We start from the raw sequence: 21,666 nt of genomic DNA, 5'->3' as shown, positions 1-21,666 counted from the left end.
ATTCAAGAAAGTGTTAAATTAAAAGAAATAAATTAATGACATAGCTCAAAAAATAAAGAACATTTCCTCTTTAAAACAGAATGAAGAACAATTAACTAAAAATCTTTAAATAATTTTAAATTTTTAATTTAAATTTTCACAAAGTGATAGAGGTAACAGTAATTAAACTATTCTTAAAATAAATGTGTGCAATCCAAAATTAGAGTTATAACATTTAATTATTCATAATAAACTATGAAAAAAATTGTTAAATAACTGGCATGTAACCAATTTAACAAATTAAATGCAAGGGAAAATTCATGTGTTTTTGAAAATAACAGTTGGATGTTTATTGATTCTATGAAATTCTTTGTTTGTACACATTATATTTTTACATACTAATGTAATATGATCAAATTCATTTAAGTCTTCCACGTGAATGTTGCCAGAATTTTGACCTTGGCTTACTCATGATGCCTTTTGCTGATCTAGAAAGAGTTCTTCTTTCTTCTAAATGTCGTTTATTTTCTTCTTCTCTTTTCATTTGCTGCTTACTCTGTTAAAAGTGTCACACTATTAGTTCCATTAACTAATCAAAACAAACACTTCTGCACACTGTTAGAAGAAAAATAGGAAACTTTCACATTAATCATACTATTCAGCCCAGTATTCTATATAAACCAGAAACCTTTCAAAATAAATAGAAACAATTCTGCACAATCATGTATGTTTTATTCTATTTATAGCTAGTAACAGTCTACAATTACTTGTACAAATTCCTCACACTCTATTTTTTGCAGTTTAACTGACAAGTTGCTGTAGCAGGAACATGTCAGCTTTGAAGAAGTTTAACAATGCAAGATTAATGATCTACAATTTAGCTGTTGTTTGTTTAAGTACAAAGCTTGTCTTTCCTTTTTAAAGCACATGTCAAAATGAAGGTAATGAGAGTAAACTACTAGAGTTCCTTTTTCCATCTTCAAAATGTTGAGAGGATTCTTTAAATTTTCCTTCACTGTTTTAAAGGCTTTTCTTTTCTCTCTCTCTCTCTGCGTCTGTGTGTGTGTGTTTATAGTTTATAAATATTTTATCATACATGTTATGAGAATAGGTCATACCAAAACCCAAAATTAGAACTGGTTGGAAATTGGAAAAATTCTCGCACACATGTACACACACAAAAATAGCAAAACAGCACTTAACTTGTGGATATAAAACAAAAAGGTAAAAAAAAAAAAAAAAAAACAGGTTCATTTTGATTTACAGGTACAAAACAAGTTTGTCTGTTTTTTTATCTACCTTATTTAATGTAAATGTCATTGTACGGCTACCACTCGATAAATCTCTTTGACCAACAGCTTCATCTTCCTTGTCAACACTCTCAAGTCGTTCACCTAAGGAAGCCCTTAAAAGAAAATGGACAAAAGTACATTAGACAAAAAGAAACCAAAAAATCTGTATAAACCTTTCACTCATTTTGATATTTACTTACACTCGAAGTAAACTGCAAGCTAATTATATTTAGTACCATTTTGAATTTAGTACACTATTTTCTTTACCTTATTCATTGTTTCACATATTAATAGCAATGAAAATGAGAACAAATAATTCAACTTGATTTTCTCATAATGAGATCAACTGTTAATTTGTGTTTTACATGATTTCAATTAAATGAAGCTAAACTATGTATAAGCCAAACAAAAGTATGTGATACGTTTCCTCTGTTTAGTAAGCAATAACACAGTTGAAAATAAAACTCAACATTTCTTTTGAAATGTGCTTTTTCTCTTTATTATTTTCTGCAAAACACTACAAGACATCTACAACTGTTGATTAAACTGAGCTTTGTGTTTATAGTCAGTTTTCAATTTTTAGTATTTTTTTGTCAATAAAATGTAAAACATTTACTTTCATAGTAAACAATGCGACTTCAAATCCCTTAATCAGATCAGTTCCTCTACTTTCATAGTAAACAATGCGACTACAAATCCCTTAATCAGATCAGTTCCTCTACTTTCATAGTAAACAATGCGACTACAAATCCCTTAATCAGATCAGTTCCTCTACTTTCATAGTAAACAATGCGACTACAAATCCCTTAATCAGATCAGTTCCTCTACTTTCATAGTAAACAATGTGACTACAAATCCCTCAATCAGATCAGTTCCTCTACTTTCATAGTAAACAATGCGACTACAAATCCCTTAATCAGATCAGTTCCTCATTTACCAGCACACCTCTAAATTAAATGCAATTTCACACAACCTTCTATTTAACATACTACACTTTGATGTTGACCACCTGAATTGAAGATATAATTACACCAATGTTTTCAACATAGTAGAAATGAAAAGCTTAAAGTTGTAAATTACAATTTTTATGTTACTCCTCGTGGCTCTTAACTTAAAAACAAGAAATAAAAGAAAGAACCTACCAAAAGTTGTGTAATAAAAATGAAATCTTTACTGGTGGTTTTATACAAATTGAAAACTTAAAAGTATCTGCTTTTTAAAATTTGTTGCAAGATAAAAAGATATAAACATACATGCTGTTTCCAGACATCATTTTAATTCCAGGCTTTCTGTAGCTAAAAAACTGCTGGCCTTCTTTAAGTTCATAGAATCTTGGTTGGGAATGAACATCTACATCTGATTCATCTTTTTTGAGTCTTTCTTCTCGACGAATTGAACGATAAGTCTTCTTAAGTTCCTGAGTCCAAGCCCTGTCATCATCAGAACTACTTTCATCAGACTCAGAGGACTCTTGATTTTTTTCAGAACCTTCCTAGATTATAACAGAGATCACAATAAATGTAGTTATTCAGACATTTTTTTTTTTTATGCAGGGCTTGAGTTTGTAGTAAGGTGTGGTATTAAGAAAAGAAACAGTTCCAAAGAAATACACAAACAATTATGACTCATGTTGAAACTCTGTTTTGGGTTCTCTAATAAGATACACTATTTTGTTCATGTATTATTTCTTCTATTAATCATATTGGCTATACTAATTATGACATCTCGTATAATTACTTTTATTTTAATCTGTTTTTCATTATTACACTTTTATTGAGAAGATTGATTTGTATTGTTACCTTAGTATTTGAATTTAGGAGTAACCTAAATCCACTAAGCTAGTCCAACCTCTTGAGATATTATTAGGTTTACAGCTAAGGCTGAAAATAACATTAACAGCAAGAGTTCCTCCTAACTGATGAAACAACATATTATAATTTTTAATTTAAATATGTAAGAAAAGTATTTTCAATTACATATAGTGATGGTCAGGTTAATTATTATTTTTGTTTTAAGTACATACCTTATTCGGACTGGATCACTATTATCATAGATTTCATATTAAAGATTATCAAAGACCTTTAAAATTACCAGTGTCATATATATATATTACATATCAGAAACAATCAAAATATTTTAGAGCTTTAACCATGAGTAAGAATCTGAGATTAAAATAAAAACAACATTATTTAATGTTATATTTTATACTTCTTTGATGATTATAAGTAAACAATCAATTAATCAAACAGAAAAAAACTGCTAAAATACCAATAAATATTGCCCACAGAAACTTTAAGACACTTTGGAAAATCCCTTTGAACTCATGACTAATAAAAGCCTTAAAAGTAAAATTTATAAGCTGATGTAGAAAAAACAAAACAATAATCAAACTATCCATCGAAAAAAAATTAACATTTTATTTAAATATAAAGTGGATCATAACCCAACAGCATTGTAAGCACCAGAACTTGACTTGAAACTACCACACAAAAAAATAAAGCTTGAGATATTGAACCATTCACAATATTGATAAATAAACAAGATAAACAGTACAAAGGGGAGAAAGAGGTTATACACAAAATTATATATATATATATATATACTTGCAACATTTAGTGAAACTGTATTTTTGACAGATACTTACCCCCATTTATTGAAAGCTATCTCAGTCCTCAACTGTCATCTAAACATTGCTAAAATTATTCACTAACAACACACCAGTCACTTACACCTCATCAGTTATGCACCATTTCAGAATATGCAACTACTCTCCACCAATCATACTGCACCCTCTATACTAGTACAACTAGTTCCCTCTACTATTCTAGAGTAATCTCTTTTGAGTATTTAGAAGTGGCAGGTATAAACAACAAACAATGGGGAAAAAGGATGCAAAGTTGGTTAGAGGAGGTAAATACCTATCAGAAATACATAGTCAGTGTAAGAAAATGATAACATTTGAAACAGTCTTACTTTCTCTCATCCAAAGCTATAATCCCACATTGCAAAAAATGGAGAGGCTGGTGAAGTTGTATCAATATCCAATCAAGAGGAAAATGATCACACTGAAGAAAACAGGTGTGAAAGAATATGAAATGAAAGGAAAGCATGCCTGTGAGGTATGGTACTACTTATTGAACAAGTATGCACTTTGACTAGTAAAGAACCGAGGAACAAAAAGAGGGTGAAATGAATTGGCAGAAAAAAACATACATTCTCAAGTTAATGAAAAAGTGCTGTAGAACCATAACTTGAAACATTATTGTCTTAAAAAACATGGAAAGTCTAGTGTGAAACTGACAACAGACATGTATAAGCATGTGTTAAGGACAGTGCCTTGGATTACAATAGAGTATATCAAGTGCAGCCTTGTATAACACTTTGAAACCACAAGTGCAGTCCTCCTGGCCAAAGGAAGCACCTTAGATACACAAGATGAAGAAAAATAAATTACAGACACAGGTTTTCATAACCAGCTTATTCTCAGCAGACATGTTATATTTTGTTCACATATGTAACAGGATGTAGTACCAAACAAAATGACAACAAGTCATGGTCTGGAACTTAAGAAAACAATATAACTGAATGTGGCAAATGGGCTGATGGAGCATGAATTATATATGAATAGGTCAAAAACATCCAAAGTAAATGCCTTGATATACATAGTATGCCATGTGCAGTTGATCTGTGGGAAAAGATCCAATGGTAGAGAGCTCTGCATAAGCTTGCGAGATCAACAAGTGTGGTCCACCCAGGCAAAATACACTTGGAGAAATGCTTTGAATGAATAATATTCAACAAGTTTGCTAGATATTATCCATCAGGGCAAAAACATTCAGGGGAAGTGCTTAGAATACATCAGATTATCCAAAGTGTGGTCCACCTGAATTGTCTACATGAGACACTCATGGTAAAGCACCTTGAATATGTGACAAAATCTAGTACTCTCAACCCAGGCAAAAAAAATCAAAAGTAAGCACCTTGAAATACAACAGACTATGCCAAGAGCAGTCCATTCAGGCAGTAAATGTCTGGTGGAAATACTTTGCATCAACAATTTTTGATCAACAAGTGCAGTCTATCCAGGATAAAACATTAAGGAGGAGCACCTTCAATCTTTATTGTTATATTACTGTATAATCATTGTTCAGTAATGAGTATGATGACAATATTCCTCTTCTGGTCAAGTGGGTTTGTGATATATAGTCTGATTTTGTTTGTTATACAAAACCCACCTTGGACAAAACCTCCTCAATTCAACACTACCATGAAAAGCAGAAAGACCCTAATTAAAAGAATTACAGGTCAGTAGGGGTGGGCAAAAATCCACATCTGCTTTATATATATATATAAGAAACAGTGATAAAAAAAGAAAGAAAATTAAACAAAAACAAAGTAATAAACTTTAAATGCAAATTTAAACTAAAGTAACTTCAAAGGTAAAAGAATTACAAAAATAAAAACTCAAGAAATATTTAGCTGAGAAGATAAGAAAGAAAATTATCTTGTGCAGAAATTATGTCAATCACACAAAACCACAAAAACTTGCTAAACATGGTTATGCCCACAGGAAAGTGAAGAACACACCATAAAAAAAACTTACCACAGCTCTAGGAAGAAAAACAGTGTGAAAAGAAAAAATATTAAACCAAACAAAAGACAACTAACTCCCTACAAACTACAGCCTGTGATTTCCTGGCAAACACTTTTGACCCAAAGTATTAGGGGACTAGTGTCAGAGCCACTGTATACCATCACAAGAATTACATCACCCCCCATATTAAATATTGAATAATTACTCCTAAAACAAACAAGCTGATAGAATAGAAATCAAATGCAAAAAGTTGAAAGTGGTATAAATTTGTGATCAAGCATAATCAAAATTTTGTAGTCACATGGAGAGTGAGTTAAAACACATGTATACACTAGACTGCCAAGTGAGAATTATTCAAGAATAGTAGAGAGAGCTAGCTGTGATAGTACAGATGGTGCAGTACAACTGGAGGATGGTAGTTACATGATCAGCATGAGTTCTGAAATAGTGCAAAACTGATGAGGTATAAAAGACTGGTGTGCTGTTAAGGACAAACTTTAAAATTGCTCAGAGGAAAGTCCAGGATCGATGTAGCTTTTGAGGAGAGGAGATAAGACCACTTGGGAATTTGTTTTGCTTACTTACACTTAGTATTTTTGCAATATTAAAGTAAATGCCAAAATTAACAAGACTGGTTCTCTTAAAAAATATTTTTTATGCTACAGACAATATTCCCACCAACTTTTGTGAAACATTGAAAATCATTAACTTTTTAAGAACCACATTTTTAAATAAACAATTCCCAGTGTCACATGTACCTGTGATACACAATAAAAGTAAAACAATATTTGTTTTAACTTATTCACTTATATGAAACTTAAAAGTGATAAACTAAGAAGTTTCAAAGGAAATACCCATTCTTCATGATGGTATGTAACTTCAAGCTTGCATAGCAGAGCTTGAGAAGGGAACACATATGGCCCAAAGCAATAAAATAGTTAATATTATAAATATTTGTCAATATATGCATAGAAGATTTTGTTACATAACCAGTTCTCAAATCTGGGAATAGCAGCATACTACAGAAATATTAAATTCTGTCAAACTCAGACAGGGTAATAGTGTTAAAATATGAGAGTTGTGCACTTTAGCGATATGCATATATTCAAATCTTCAACAGTATTATTTCATTCTTCATAAATGTTAAGATTAAAACAATAAAAAAATATACTAAATAAACTTATGATTCAGACATTTGCTGAACATGAGACACTTTCTACATGCATGACTATTATATCCATGTATTTACTCTTCTAATGCCTGCAAAGTGATTAATTTAAGGAAATGTTACAGGCAGTTTAAAGCTGTACATGATGCTTTCTACTTCATAACTTCCTTTAAAACAAGCTAATCTTATTTGCTGGAAAGCTTTGATAATAAACATCTAAAAGTTAAACTATCCTTACTTCAAGTAGTTCAAACTGGCCTGTTAATGTATTTGATGTCTTTTCTTGTTTCTTCTTTTTCTTGGACTTGTCCAATTTGGTGATGTGAGGGTTTAACATTCGATATTCTTCACTTGCTTCATTAACTTCAAAATCTGGATTTTCAAATATGGCCTTAAATCTATCATCTTCAAGCAAGTTTGGTCCCTTCTACAAATGGAAGATATGAATCAAAATTACTAACATCATACCTCCTGTATTTGACGTGTATGCATATTTCTTTAAAAGATTAATTTATGATATACAAAGTCGTCAATTTAAAACAGATACACAGACACACATGAACCTACATTTATTGATAGACAGTGTTTTAAAAATTAAAATAATGTTTAGATTATTCTTCAAATCTGAAACAGAATTTTTAAAAATAATTTAGTTTGTTTAATACTTGCTAACAGTGTGAAAAATTTTAATTTTATAGAGAGAATAAATGAATCTAGTGTTTGCATAAAGCTTTTACTTAACTTACCTACAGAGAAAAATAATATGACAAAGTATTCCACACATTAAACGAATATTTCAAAAAGCTAAAACTGAAATTATACAGCTTGCATCATCACACTTCACTTGTTTTAGCAGCAAAATCAAATAACCAGGTAATGTCACATTAAAAAAGATAGAACAATGTAGATATCTTTCAATCCTGTTACAAATATGAACAAAGATGAAGCAAGTAGCCTAGAAAAACAAACTGAAAATACTAAACAAGAAAGAATGAATAAACAAGAAGAGTATAAACTTACAAAACACAAGACATACAATGATTTTTCAACAGTCTAATGAGGCTTTCTTCATAAACATTTTAACCTATAAACATACTTGCTTAAAAAAAATAACCAAAATACATGCAAGGTGCAGCTAAAATAACAAGTGTAAAAGATATAAAAGTAGTATATGGAAAAGTTAAAACTTGAGACATTTACCAATTAAGTAAAATACATAATTAAGCATCTACAAAAGTTCATATGACAAATACAAAAAATAACATGGAATAATGAATTAAACAAATAAAATAAAATAAAAAAGGTAGTAAAAATTCCTATCTATAAATAAAACATGCTTAAAGAAAGGATATTGAAATACACTCAAGATGCACATATGGTAGACATACTATCAGAAACAGCATTAATACCATGAACTAATACTTTTCTTAAAACATAAAATCGGTTCTATTTCACTACTCTCATGTGTGTTACCTAATTATCTTATTAAGACAGAAACAATCTGAGCCATGAGCTTACAAATAAATACAGATCTTAGTCTTCTATGGTTAACATACACTAAGTGCCTTCTGATTCTGTTCTCCATTATATAGGCTTTTTTCAAATAAATCTAAAACCAAAAAGGTGGGGGGAAGAGAAAATGATTAATAGTGAAATCGAGACAGTCAACTGGTTGTTTAGCAGCAATTATAGGACTGGCTATTAAAAATTAAGATTTGACACAGATACTATAAAGTGATTGACCTTTCTTCTTTTACTGTTTAATACTAGATGATAAAGAATCTGTCACTCAGTTGTGGCATAATAAAATATGATGAATGGATATCAAATGTGCTATACAAAAATAAGTAAATTGTAAGAAACACTACTATTATAACAGTAAGCCTAGAAATGTTAAGGATATATCACATAAATCCCTACTGAACTCTTCATTTCCTTATTTGCCAAATGAGAAGTTTTTTTATTTTGGTGAAAATTGGAGTATAAATAAAAAAATAATAATAAATCAGAGCTTCTCAGCTAGAAAATAACCAGGGGAGGTGTCAAATCACCACCACTATAATTAATCCCATTTACAACACAGCATTTTCTTACTGTGAAGTATGCTGAGCTACTTTTTTTCTTTTTGCTCACTTAAATTTTGAATACTTTCAATAAGGCTGAAATAAATCACTATTCTTTGTCTAGAAAAGGTCTACTTTTTTTTTACAGACCCATCCCCCCAAGTTATATAATGATAGCTTTGCCCCTATCTGTCATTTAACCAGCCATAAACTCAAGTGTTGAATTTTATTTTTTTCTTATGATGATTTGCCCAATCAAATATAACAATACATTTTAAAATATATATATTTATACAGCTTTCAATGGATATTTCTAACTTCTTAAGATATGCTCTTTCCCTTCTTTCTTCTACAGGCACAAAACTAGTTGTTGCACATTCATATAACAAATACACATCCAAAAGACAAGTGTAGATAATTAATAATGATTATTACCTGTATATTACACATTTCTCTGAATATGGCCAACTGCCAAAACTTAAGTTAATAGTTAATTATCCTACCTTTCTGTTCATTATCCTATATTATTATATTTTTATGTAGTTTGTTTTATTATTATTACTTGACCAGATTCCTTAGGTTTTGAAGCTCCAAATATCAATTGGCAGTGAAAGAACTGTTTCTTATAAACTTTTAAAATGCTGAAGTTATATATGATTGTGTAAACTAAGAACAAGTTCCCCTAAAATTTTAGTAATATTTTTCAATATTTAAAGTTTATTACCATTTATTACACAGCCATACAAAACAAACGTATAAATATTTGGAAATTAAATAAAAAAATTTCAATTTACAAACACTTACCTTTGTTTTATGTTTCTCATCTTGCTCTTTATCAATAAGTTTCTTAGCCAACTCTTTATTAACAGCTGGAAGTTTCTACAGTAACGATACTGAGGATCAATAAAAATCTTGAACACTTGAAGCTAAACATCAGTTGAAAAGATTGGTTAATTATAGATGTACCCAAAATATTAACTTTTCATTTAACATTTAAGTCAGACTTTATTTCACTCTCAAAACAAGTAGTATTAATGAAAATGTAAAAAAATGTTAGCCATTGGATGGCAACATCTCTCAAAGCATTCCAATTCACAAGTTCTAATTTCAAAATTCTTTGTTTCAATGTTCACTGAATCTTTAACTTTTAAGCATTGGCTTCTATAATTTGTGTTATAATTTATAATTTCAGTTAAAATACAACAATGTAATAACTTTAAACATAGCTTCCCATTATTGTTTTGTACATGCACTATCTCAAAGACAGAATATAAATCATGATATAAAGAAAACACGTCCATCTACTTATCTTTAATAACTTGACTTTAACAGAATTCAATAAGAACTGAATCACAGTTAACTTACACGAAACCTTAATAAAAAATGTAAAGAACATTATTATTGCTTATTTTAAAAAAAAAAACAAATTTAGCTCTTAAAAAAAGGTGTGAAAGGGGCATGACAAATTAATTTTAGACAACAAAGTTTTTAAGCTAATTTCTTAATAATACTGTTATCCACTGTTTAAAAAAATCTAGATTATATACAATAAATAACTTAGGGAAAATTTTATGTCGACAGCTCTTACCCCTTCTTCATTACTGACATTTCAGCCCCCAACAAATATGAGAAGTTACTCACAAAATTCCTGCTGCTAACATTCATCATATTGCTTAAATCTACATACATTTCTGGAAAACAATCCATTATATTAAGAAATTGTACAATTCTGCTGAGAGAATTTATGGTAAAACTTGAAAATTGTAAAAGTTTAACAAAATAAATCAAATTTTATGTGAGAAAAATATCAACAGTATTCAGCCAGCATATCAGAACTACTAAAAGGTCCAATCTTTTTAAATGTGAATCTCCCTAATGCAGTGTTGTGAATGGTTTATAAAGTTTAGCAGATGACACAAGCAACCAGAAGAGCTTAAGATATCACAAAGAAAGTAGCTCATAGACATTCAAAATGGAATGTTTACATAATGTAGTGTAGGTGAGTTAAATGTGAAAACATTTCACGTACTTACTCATAACCAACTCGACTCTGAACAACATATGATAGAAGTTAAATATCGCTGGATGTGCTAATATTAACCCTTTAGCAATAGGTAATGGGTCAAAGACCATATCAATATGTTTGTTGACTTGCATTCAAAATTTTATTGAACCTCTATTTTATGAATTTATGTAACAGGTTTGGAATCAAATTGTAGATTATAATTCAAACTTTAAATGTCAAAAGACCACATCTAAGTATAGATTTAAATGAGTCACGTGGTACGGTGAATGCAGCACTGTTTAAAATTAAATGCTTGTGTTGTCAAAATTCTAAGTCTATAGTTTTGTACAAATTAGGAACTCAAATTACTAATATTAACAAACTAGAATATAAAATACAAAACACATCTTTTTACTTTGTTGAAGTATGGCTTATGTTCTCAATCAAACACAATGGCCCCATTCACCTCTTTTCATTTTCTGGAAACAATCCCTTACATACACTTACTTTAATATCAGGCATATATAAATAACCAATCAATGACTTAGAATGTCCCCTAGTGGTTTCCTCAGCCAATTTAGTCTGTGAAAAGGCTATCACATTCTTCAAAACAAAGATTTCAATAAGGTAGGTTATGTCTTTAATCTGTTCAAAGTTTCATATTTTTTCAAATCTAAATACATCTTAATTATCAAGCTCAATAAATTATAGTGTAATTCTATGGTATCAGTGTAGTTATTTATAATTTTTTGGTTATTCAATTGTATATATAAAACCTAAAGAAAATTTTGTTTGATATCCTTCGGGTGTGAAATTTGAAAAGGCTTAGCAACCTATATCCAGTAGCAACCAAATACAAATGTTGTAACATGAGGGGATAATTGTTTAATTCTCAGTTTATTGTTCTATATTTTAAAAAAAATAAATTTATTTCTAAAAAGTAATAATCTATATACATGTATATGATGTATAATGGTTGAAACATAACTGTATATTACAATATACTAGTCCACTAAAAAACAACCAAAAGATCAGTTTTATATTACTGGGTATATAACAAATGCATGTGCACAATGTCAATATAACTTATGTAAGCTAAACATGACTGGAAAGTCAATATAATAACAAATATATATGTAAATATATAGCATTATGAGACTTGAGCTACTTAGGCTAAACATTTCTATTTTCATTTATATTATGTAGTCATTCTTGCATGAAAAAAGCACAATTTATATTTATTTCCTTTTTTTTTTCTATAATGTTTAAGAGATTGGTCACACATAGCTATAATACAAAAAATAACAAAACTGAAAACAAACATTTGAAATGTATAAATGTATTTAGGAGGTTTTAGACATTAAGCAAATAATATTTGAGATTTTTGGGACAAAGAATAGTTTTTAATCATAACATAAAATCACTTTGTATTCTGACCAATAATGAAACAGACTATTTTCACAAACAAGTCTTCAGTAAAAACATATCACTAAAAAATCTGATTTTTTTGTATTCAAAATACCTATACTTTTTACTAAACATCTATAAAATTTTGTGAAGATACACATTGTATCATAAGTTATAGTGCAAATACTTAATGTGTATAGATGCATAGACAAACTTGTGTATGTTACACTGTGTCCGTGGCAAAAGAGTAAATACATCCGTAATGTTTTTACCCTGAGTATCGTTTTCTACACGTAACAGCAAGTTTTAACGTCTTACATTCAAAGGTTTATTAAACTACTTTTAGTAATGTTATACCAATTAGTATATCATAAAATTATAGTTAATAATTCATATTTTAATGGTATACAAATTTCAAAGTTCCTAATTCTATAAAGAAATTTTTTTAATCTTGAATTTCCCTTGTGTGACACAAGTGACACATTTTCTCTATGTACCTTGTCTTCTCTGTTTTTTCCCACCACCCCATGAAAGAGTAAGAAATTAAACATAAGCTACTCATTAAAAATATTAGACCCTTTATGTCACATCCTTTCTTTCAGGATATCTTAACAGTTCTCTTCTTAATTGTACATTACACATAACTACCAAAAAGTCAAGATTTTCATTTGTCAAATGATGTATTGCATAATGTTGTGTTCTGAACAGATAGTAATTAATTTCACTCGGAGTACAAGCAACGTTACAGTGAGTAACTTAATGACTAGTTTGGACAAATTTGAAACAGTTAGAAAACTAGAAAAATTATGAGATAGGAGTAGTTGTCTACTTTTTGCATACTATCACTATATTGTTTGGTGCTTTATTTAATTAAATAAAAATTATTTTGTGCATTACTATTATTAGTATAAAAATACAAGAAAAAAAGAAGATTAGGTAAACACCTAAATGTTGTTCACTCCTTTATGTAAAAAATTTTCTCAACCCAAATGAGCTGTTTCTACATATATATGGGTAAACACCATTTTTCATCTTCAGCATAACTTAAGCTGCACTTGCCCCTAGTGATTTATGACATATAATGGCAAGGATAGTAGCTAGACACAGTCCAAAGAGCAATCAAAAGGGCAATTAAAACAATAAAATATTATAAAAAAGATGTACACTGTTACAAACTTAAAACTACTTAAGATAAACAAATGTAGTTTCATGTTACAACTTTAAGTCATTCTAGAAAAAAAAAAAGGGGAATTTAGATTTATTTCAATTTTTTTTTTGTGGTTAACAGGTCATCCAAATTATCAATCCCATTTTAAGTTAGAATAGAGAAAATAACAGATAACATAAAATTTTACTGAAAATAAATGTTCAAAATGCATTTAAAAGGTCTTAGGGATTACACAGAGAAATTCTGATACTTTTGACATGATAAAAGTAATTTTAACCTCAACATGAAAATTAATTTGCACACAGACTATTCAAAACAAACACTCAATATATACATTTATTTTAGTTTATTTACAAATACTTCACTAAAAAATATGATCTTTTGTATGTGAACAATTATTACATTAACTGAAAGGCTGCCAAATTTTTTGAAGACATACCTATTATATTGAAATTTAGAAGTATTAAATCTATCAAGACTTTAAACAAGTACAAAGAGGTATTGTGGTTGGTCAAACTGACTGAACCCACATTGATATATTTAATGCATGTTAACTTTGAAACATGTTTTAAAATAAAAACTGTATATTACTACATTAACTAACAAGAACTTAATGTCCTTGGATTTCACAGACAGGCTGCAAATCCATAAATCATTCATCAAAACCCAAATACAATTAATAAACCTCATGGTGCCCAAACCATTGAAATGAGAGTAAAGAGCACTGGAAAAAACCTAATATGCAGATGTGAATTCTACTGCTCATTGTTGCTTCGGTTGAATAGGTCTAGGTGTCGTGAACATGTGAAGAATACTTTAGATATGGATGACCCTAACCATAAGGAATAACAAAGTGGTATGGTAATTTCAGTCTATTTAAGACAGAATGACTTTGATCCACTAATAATGTCTAAAGAAATAATAGATACATCACCGTACACTAACATTTTAAATGACAACACCTTCTGCAATGATAGAACTTTATGGGGAAAGACAATCATTTACCATAATAATGCAGTAGATTAAACTGCATCCCATATAAAGCAGTTTGAAGTAAATACTGAGTTTCCTGATTCATTTCAATGGAATCCCTCTGGAAAGTTTAAGAAATCCTTTTATACTTAGACCTACTCTGCAAGAGAAGTGGCAGTTTATTCCATTAGACATGTACACTGATGGCTGATGGTGATAAGTGTAAGTGACAAAGTTGAGGTTGTGATTAATGCCATAGGTGAACTCACTTCCTATTAAATTGGGGCTCTAATAGCAAAATACAATTCATTATCTTCTTATATCATGCTGGTTAATTGAAAAACAAATTAAATTTAGTAACGAATATTCAAGTTCATTTAGAATGCTCTCATATAATAGTTTATATTCAGAGGTTGAAAAATTATGACAAAATAAGGACCACCTTCACTGATTTACACACACACACAATAAACAGCCAAGATAAAAAGCAATAACCACAGTCACTGGTATGTATTCATGCACACTGAGATACTTTTCTGGTTATTTACAGCATGTCTTCAAAATTACAACCTCAACACCATTCTTTAAAGGTATTGTCTAGTGTCAAAATATTGTTTAATTTTTTTCCAACCTGGTTTCTTTGGTTTTTATATATCTAAAACATCACGTCATATAAATCTTCATGACCTTTAAAGAAATTATTCTTTGAGTGTAATAAATTTAACATTGTGTTTTTAATCCTGCACTTCATACATAATATAGTGGTTGGTTCCCTAAAGACACTGATTGTACAGTGTCCAAATCATTGAGTATCTACATGTTAATGTTACCTAATGTTCATCTATTACCATCTAGTAATTCTTATCTTACTCTATACTTAAGATTCTTAAAGGAACACTAAATATTTGTAAGAAAACTAATTTCAAAGGATGATGATAACATTGTTTAACACTAATATTATGATGGTTCTTTAGCTTATGAAAAGTACTGAAATAACATTTATGGACAACTCTTATTATGAACCACTATTGTGGTTCACAAAGATATTTGTTTAAGGCAAAGTAATTTAAAACAAGTCAAAATTCTTTGGCACAATTTTAAATTTTTGACTCATGTTGTAATTATTGTTGAAATGGTGGAAATCCTTAAACTCATCACCTGTTTAAAAAACACAGCAAGAAATTTGTAATGCACAAAACTGTTGCTTATTGTTTACTCAACTAGTTTGACAACTGTGAATTTCTTAAGCTACTGATATCAAAATCCAACTTTATGCACTTTGCTTTTTAAAGTTTTCAAGTTCAATAACCAATAAAATTGTAAATATATTGTTTGGAGCCTTGAATTTCTTCTTTACCACAAGGTGTTTGTTGTAGTATATACTCCAACTCCTTTGTAGATACAATAAATTGCAAAGTTGCAAAATATCTTCCCATTCTTCAAGGTGCCTCAATGCCCCACCAGACTTCTGTTTTGTAAGTTACTTATGTTTTTCTATCATTTAAATGCCATACAAAGGCAATAAATTAACTTTATGAATTTTTCTTCTGTGTTTATTTATTTTATTGAAGTAATTTCTTTTACAGTCAAACCACAAGAACTCCAGCTATTACAGTATGAGAGACAACAGATTCGTTACTTCGTGTGATTTCCATTGAAAAATGTAACAAGCATAACAAAGTGTCTTTTTGGAATATGTGTAATATAATCAGTAAAAGGACATACGTAACTTATGTACGAGACAGAGCAAGTCAAAATATTATGATATTTCAATACGTACTTTAACTTTCACCCTATTTGCTCTTTCTGCTTCAATCTTTTCTCTAATTTTCTTTCGTCTGTACTCTTCATAGGCAAATGGATTAGCTATAGCCTTTGCCTAGAGAAAAAGAAATATCCTTATTTTGCAACAATCACAAAAGTATCACCATTTTTAAACAGACAACAAATATGAGTTTTCTTGAAGTAATATTTAAAAAATCAAGACAAAGACCATAACTCTTGAATTAAATTACTGTGATTGAAGACTAAAAATATAAAACAAAGTTCGTAAGATGTGTTAAGACAACAAATCTTTTTGCATCAATTTTCTCACAGAAACAAAAAATTAACTTTTAATACATAGATTTTTATATGTTATTTCTGTTCTGAAATAATCTATAAATTAAAATTGGTGCTTTCTCTAGACAAGAAATATTGCATAATATTAGCTTGTTCAATAATAGTTGGAAGTTTAAACTTCTTTATTTGATGTTAATAAAAATCTTAAATTTAAAACAAGGCAACAAAACACCTAAGAAATTTACTAACAACCATTATTATCCATAACACACAAATAGATGGTGTTCAAAATTCATCATCTTCACAGCCTTAATTGCTACACTGGTTCACTGATACTGTTTCAAATTAGAAAATTACTGATAAATTAATTGAGATTAACATACCAGACTACAGCCTACTTCCACTCAAGAAATCATAATGGATTTGAAATGCTTATTGAATAGGTAAAGAATATTTGACAGTGATTCTTTACACTAAAGCATTTCTCATATTTAGCATTACAGTGTACCATATGGTAAGTGACATAGAAACTAATTTCATGTCTGTGTGCTCTTCTTATAATCTCTACTTATTAATCAACTGCACTGTTTGTGAAAAAGTTAAAAAGAAGAAAAAAAAGCATACTATACAGACAAAGATTTTACCATGTGATAAAGTCTTATATCCATGAAAAAACCATGCATGTATGCCCTCAAGAGATTGGAACCAATAAGATGCAATAGTCCCAGATCTTCTAGTTCTCTCCTTGTAACAAACTTGTAGTCATCATACACTAGAAAGTGAATAAAAGTATATAACCATATTTTTCATCTTAAATTGTGATTTTTGCATTTACTACGAGTATAACTTTAATTTAACAATATATTTCAACAGATATCTAAACTTGAAAAACCTCAAATAACAATAAAATTTATTAATTGTAAGAATACCATTTTGACATATTATAATGGTTTCTAAGAAAAAAAAACACCTGCAAAGTAACAATGTTTTAATGTTTTTTGAATTTCTCACAAAGCAACTCGAGGGCTATCTGCACTAGCCGTCCATAATTTAGCAGTGTAAAACTAGAGGGAAAGCAGCTAGTCATCGCCACCCACTGCCAACTCTTGGGCTACTCTTTTACCAACGAATAGTGGGACTGACCATCATGTTATAATGCCCACATGGCTGGAAGAGCGAGCATGTTTAGTGAGATGGGGATTGGAACCCGCAACCCTCGGATTATGAGTCGAACGCTTTAACCCACCTGGTCATGCGAAGCCTTGCAGAAAAACAGAAACATACTTTATAGAAACTTAGAAGTTACTGTTAAATGGCAAGGATGTCATTACAACTTTTGCAAGCTATCAACTAATTTATATAATTATGTTATTTCAATCTACCAGAAATCATAAATATTAAAATAAATAAATAAATACAAAAAAAAAAAACCTGTGTTATGGCTTGACTCTTCCAATTCTTCTGTCAAACTGTCTAAAAATGAGCACCATCTTGGTGCAGGTCCTAAACTCTTAGAAGTAAAATAATTTGCATTTAGATAGATGCACAAACACAGAAGAATCATGTCAATAAAAACTTTTGATTTTAAAATATGAAAGGATAAAACAAAGTTTTATACTAAAAATAATACAAAAAGTTGTAGCGATCTGACTCAAGCCCCATGTTCATTCAACACCACTGACAAAATACAATATTACACTGAAAAAAAATTACAAGATGCAAAATAATATATCTAAATCTTCCAAGCAGCAACTGATTCTTCAACTCGTGCTGAAAAGTCAGTAAAGAAAAAAAATCAATCATAGTGAAGAAAATGAATTTAATACATTTATATATTAAAACCTTTTCTCTACATATCTTAATTAATTTGTTTTCAATTATGCTGAACTCTTGTGATTTAGAAGTTATTCAAAAGTAAATATTTTATTTACTATTGTTTTGCATTTAAAACACAAACTAATTTCACTTTTCTGATCTTATTACTGTAACCAGATAAAAGACAAACATATCAGGACTTACATACATGTCAAAATACCATATTAACATCATTTTTTTAACTAAACTGTAAACTTGTTTACAATGTAAGTGTTCCTGATGTTTTTCCTCAATGCTGTCTTCCGAAATAACTAACATGCAATAGTGACAACCAGAAAAGTTACAAAATTTATGTTGAGAATATTTCTCCAGAACACTTTGAAAGGAACTTAAAGTATTAAAAATGAGTATCAAATTAATACTCAAAAGTAAAAACGAATTAGACCAAAGGAAGTCACATGGGCCTACTCCATTAATTTAGTACTGCTTGTCATATAATTTATTCCAGTAATATCAACATATAATGTTTCAAAACTAAATAAGCTGTGTACAAGGTTTATTGTCCTGTATCTTTGTATCCAAAAAGCTATTGTAACCAGAAATTTCAATACTTCCAAATGCAAATGCTCAATGTAGCTTAGTGGCACTGTGTTATGACCTTGTTCAACTTCTTTGCAAACAACAAGCTTCAGTTATCAATCACCTTCAATGTGATTCACATTTAAAACACTGTACTTATGTTTTCATATACTTTTTATTATTGTTTAAAATTGTTGTAACAGATGATGCACAAGTATTGTATCTTGGAACAAAATTTTTCCTGCAATGTACGCAAAACACTTTTGTAACCAGAATTTTCATCTATCTGGCGTTGCCCATATCAGCAGATACTAAATGATAAAACTTTTACAACTTTTTTTGGCCAGACTGTCAATGTGATGTGTGGGAAAAAAATAAAATGAAATAAACCTTCAAAACTCATGTAGTCTTGTTAAATGTTATACATGATTTCAAATATATGTTTGTGTATTTGTATATTAAACACTCACAAATAAAAAGGGCCATAAACTGTGTATATATAATAGTCACTATGCTTGATAAACGTGTAGTAAGAAAAAACATAATTTTAACAAAGTAATATTCTGCGACATTCAAATTTTTTATAATCAAAATACTTAATTTTAACAGATTTCTACTTTAAATATGCTACATAAACATACACATAAGCCAGGTAAAGTTCTTGGCATAGCTTCATTTATACAAGCTACACGTGTTACATATCTATTAGGTTGACAAGCAGAATGTGTGAGATACCAAATGGAATACTTACAGGAATGTAATACGTTAAAATCTTTCTGTCTTCATTTGTTAAGAACATCATTCCTGTAACAAATATTTACCAAATATGTTAAACAAGTGCTCAACATTTTTATTCAAAATATCAAAAATTCTCATTCTACACAACCTTCAAAAAACACATTTATGTTTTTTAAGTGATAGCAGATACTTTATGCTGAGGGTTAGTTGGTTGACATTTATTGGTGCAAAGTTACTAGGCTAACTGTATCAAACAACCAGTAAAAAAGTAAAAGTAAAATTATCAAAATACATAAAAAAGAATCATGTTAATATGAAAAAGTGAAATTTTCTAATTAAAAACTTAAGAGTTAAAAGGCCAATGGCTCTTAAAAATTTAAAAACACATATAAGGTGGATAGTGTCACCATCAGCAATGGCACTGTATAATGTCAAGGGTGAGCCCATGGTAAAAATATGTCAAAAATGGTGCCATAGTTATGACCATGAGTGACAGAATGATAATAAAATGTGAGCTATTGTGACTTGAGCATCACATAGATCATACATTGGAGCTCAGTCCCAGATAAAAGGAAACAATGAGTTAAAAAACTGTGACCAATGATGACCTAGCCAGGACAACTTCCTCCTTCCACTTCTTATGGAAGCAAGATTGCCAAAAGCAATAGAAGGCATGATCTGGAACAGCTTGTTATCACATTGCTCACTCCAAGTCAACTGCCAACTGGCGTGGCACCAAGCCTTGAATACAGGGTTGTAGTCCATGTATGTGCCTGGATAAAAAGGACAAAAGGAACAATGGCAGACCATCTATTCTGAAAAAGCATGGCCCACTAAGAAAGGAAAACACAACACCAGGTGGGATGCTGTGGTAAGGATAGAAGTTTTGAAGCATACAGCAAACACAGCTGCATATGGCAGAGGTGTAGAGGAGGTTCATGAGACTCAGTGTACAAACTCTGAACTGGAGAGGTGCGGAATACTCCTGTGCAGAGCTGAAGCCCCCAATGGTGAATAGGGTCCAACATCTTCAAGGCTGAGGTCTAGGCAGAGCCATAGATCAGAGATCATAGTTCAGTTTCGATTGAATGAGGGCACAATAGATTTTTAGCACAGAACACTGATCCACTCCCCAAGAGGTAGAAGAGAGGATCCAGAGGATGTTCAGTGCCCTTGGACACTTGACACACAGCTACTTGATGTGTGGCATAAAGGTCAGCTTACAGTCAAAGATAAGCCCCAAAAACTTTGCCTCAGGGACCAAGGGAAATGCAACTATTCCAAGATAGAGCTTGGAATCAGGGTGAATATCCTCTTGGCAGCAAAAGTGCATGCAAACAGTTTTAAAGTGAGAAAAAGTAAAACCATCTGCTGAGGTTCACTTCAGTAAATGACAGAAGGCAGTTAGCAGCTGCTGTTCAATCAACCTCATGCACGACTATTGATACAAAATGTAGAAATCGTCAATAGAGGGACCATTTGCAACTGTAGAAAGAGAGATGTCCACTCATGGCACTAATCTTTATAATGAAAAGTGTGATACTCAAGACACAGCCATAAGGAACTCCACGTTCCTGTGGGAAAGAACAAAAAAGTGTTGAGCCCACACAAACTTTGAATCACCAGTCCATTAAAAAATGTTTAATAGAAATAGGCATATGATCACACAACCCATATGAGTGGAGGTCTCACAGGATGCCCTACCTCCACGTAGTATCATAAGCATTCTCAAGGTAAAAAAAATATAGAAACAAGATGTAGCCTAAGAAAGGCTTCTCAGGTGGTCTACAGTAGAGCACTGTCATTGAAACCCACACTGGGTAGG

General features: G+C 30.3%; 1 protein-coding gene across 2 annotated transcripts in view; it reads right to left on the bottom strand.

The window, feature by feature from the left end:
- Positions 1–302: 302 nt before the first annotated feature.
- l(2)34Fd (nucleolar protein 10 lethal (2) 34Fd) overlaps positions 303–21,666 on the bottom strand; it is a 61,199-nt gene continuing 39,835 nt past the window's right edge. For both annotated transcript variants that reach the window (XM_076511934.1, XM_076511935.1), the window contains exons 12-20: positions 19,855–19,907; positions 18,141–18,219; positions 17,354–17,481; positions 16,429–16,527; positions 9,901–9,975; positions 7,272–7,460; positions 2,525–2,763; positions 1,279–1,384; positions 303–535 (exon numbers count right to left, since the gene is read on the bottom strand). In XM_076511934.1, coding sequence (XP_076368049.1) covers positions 398–535; positions 1,279–1,384; positions 2,525–2,763; positions 7,272–7,460; positions 9,901–9,975; positions 16,429–16,527; positions 17,354–17,481; positions 18,141–18,219; positions 19,855–19,907 — 1,106 coding nt within the window. In that variant the 3' untranslated portion in view covers positions 303–397. The remainder of the gene's footprint in view (positions 536–1,278; positions 1,385–2,524; positions 2,764–7,271; positions 7,461–9,900; positions 9,976–16,428; positions 16,528–17,353; positions 17,482–18,140; positions 18,220–19,854; positions 19,908–21,666) is intronic.

The sequence above is a fragment of the Tachypleus tridentatus genome, chromosome 7 (genome assembly GCF_004210375.1).
Source record: "Tachypleus tridentatus isolate NWPU-2018 chromosome 7, ASM421037v1, whole genome shotgun sequence".
NCBI lineage: Eukaryota > Metazoa > Arthropoda > Merostomata > Xiphosura > Limulidae > Tachypleus > Tachypleus tridentatus.
The sequence above is the reverse complement of the archived record's forward strand: the minus strand, read 5'-3'. Positions and strand labels throughout refer to the sequence as shown.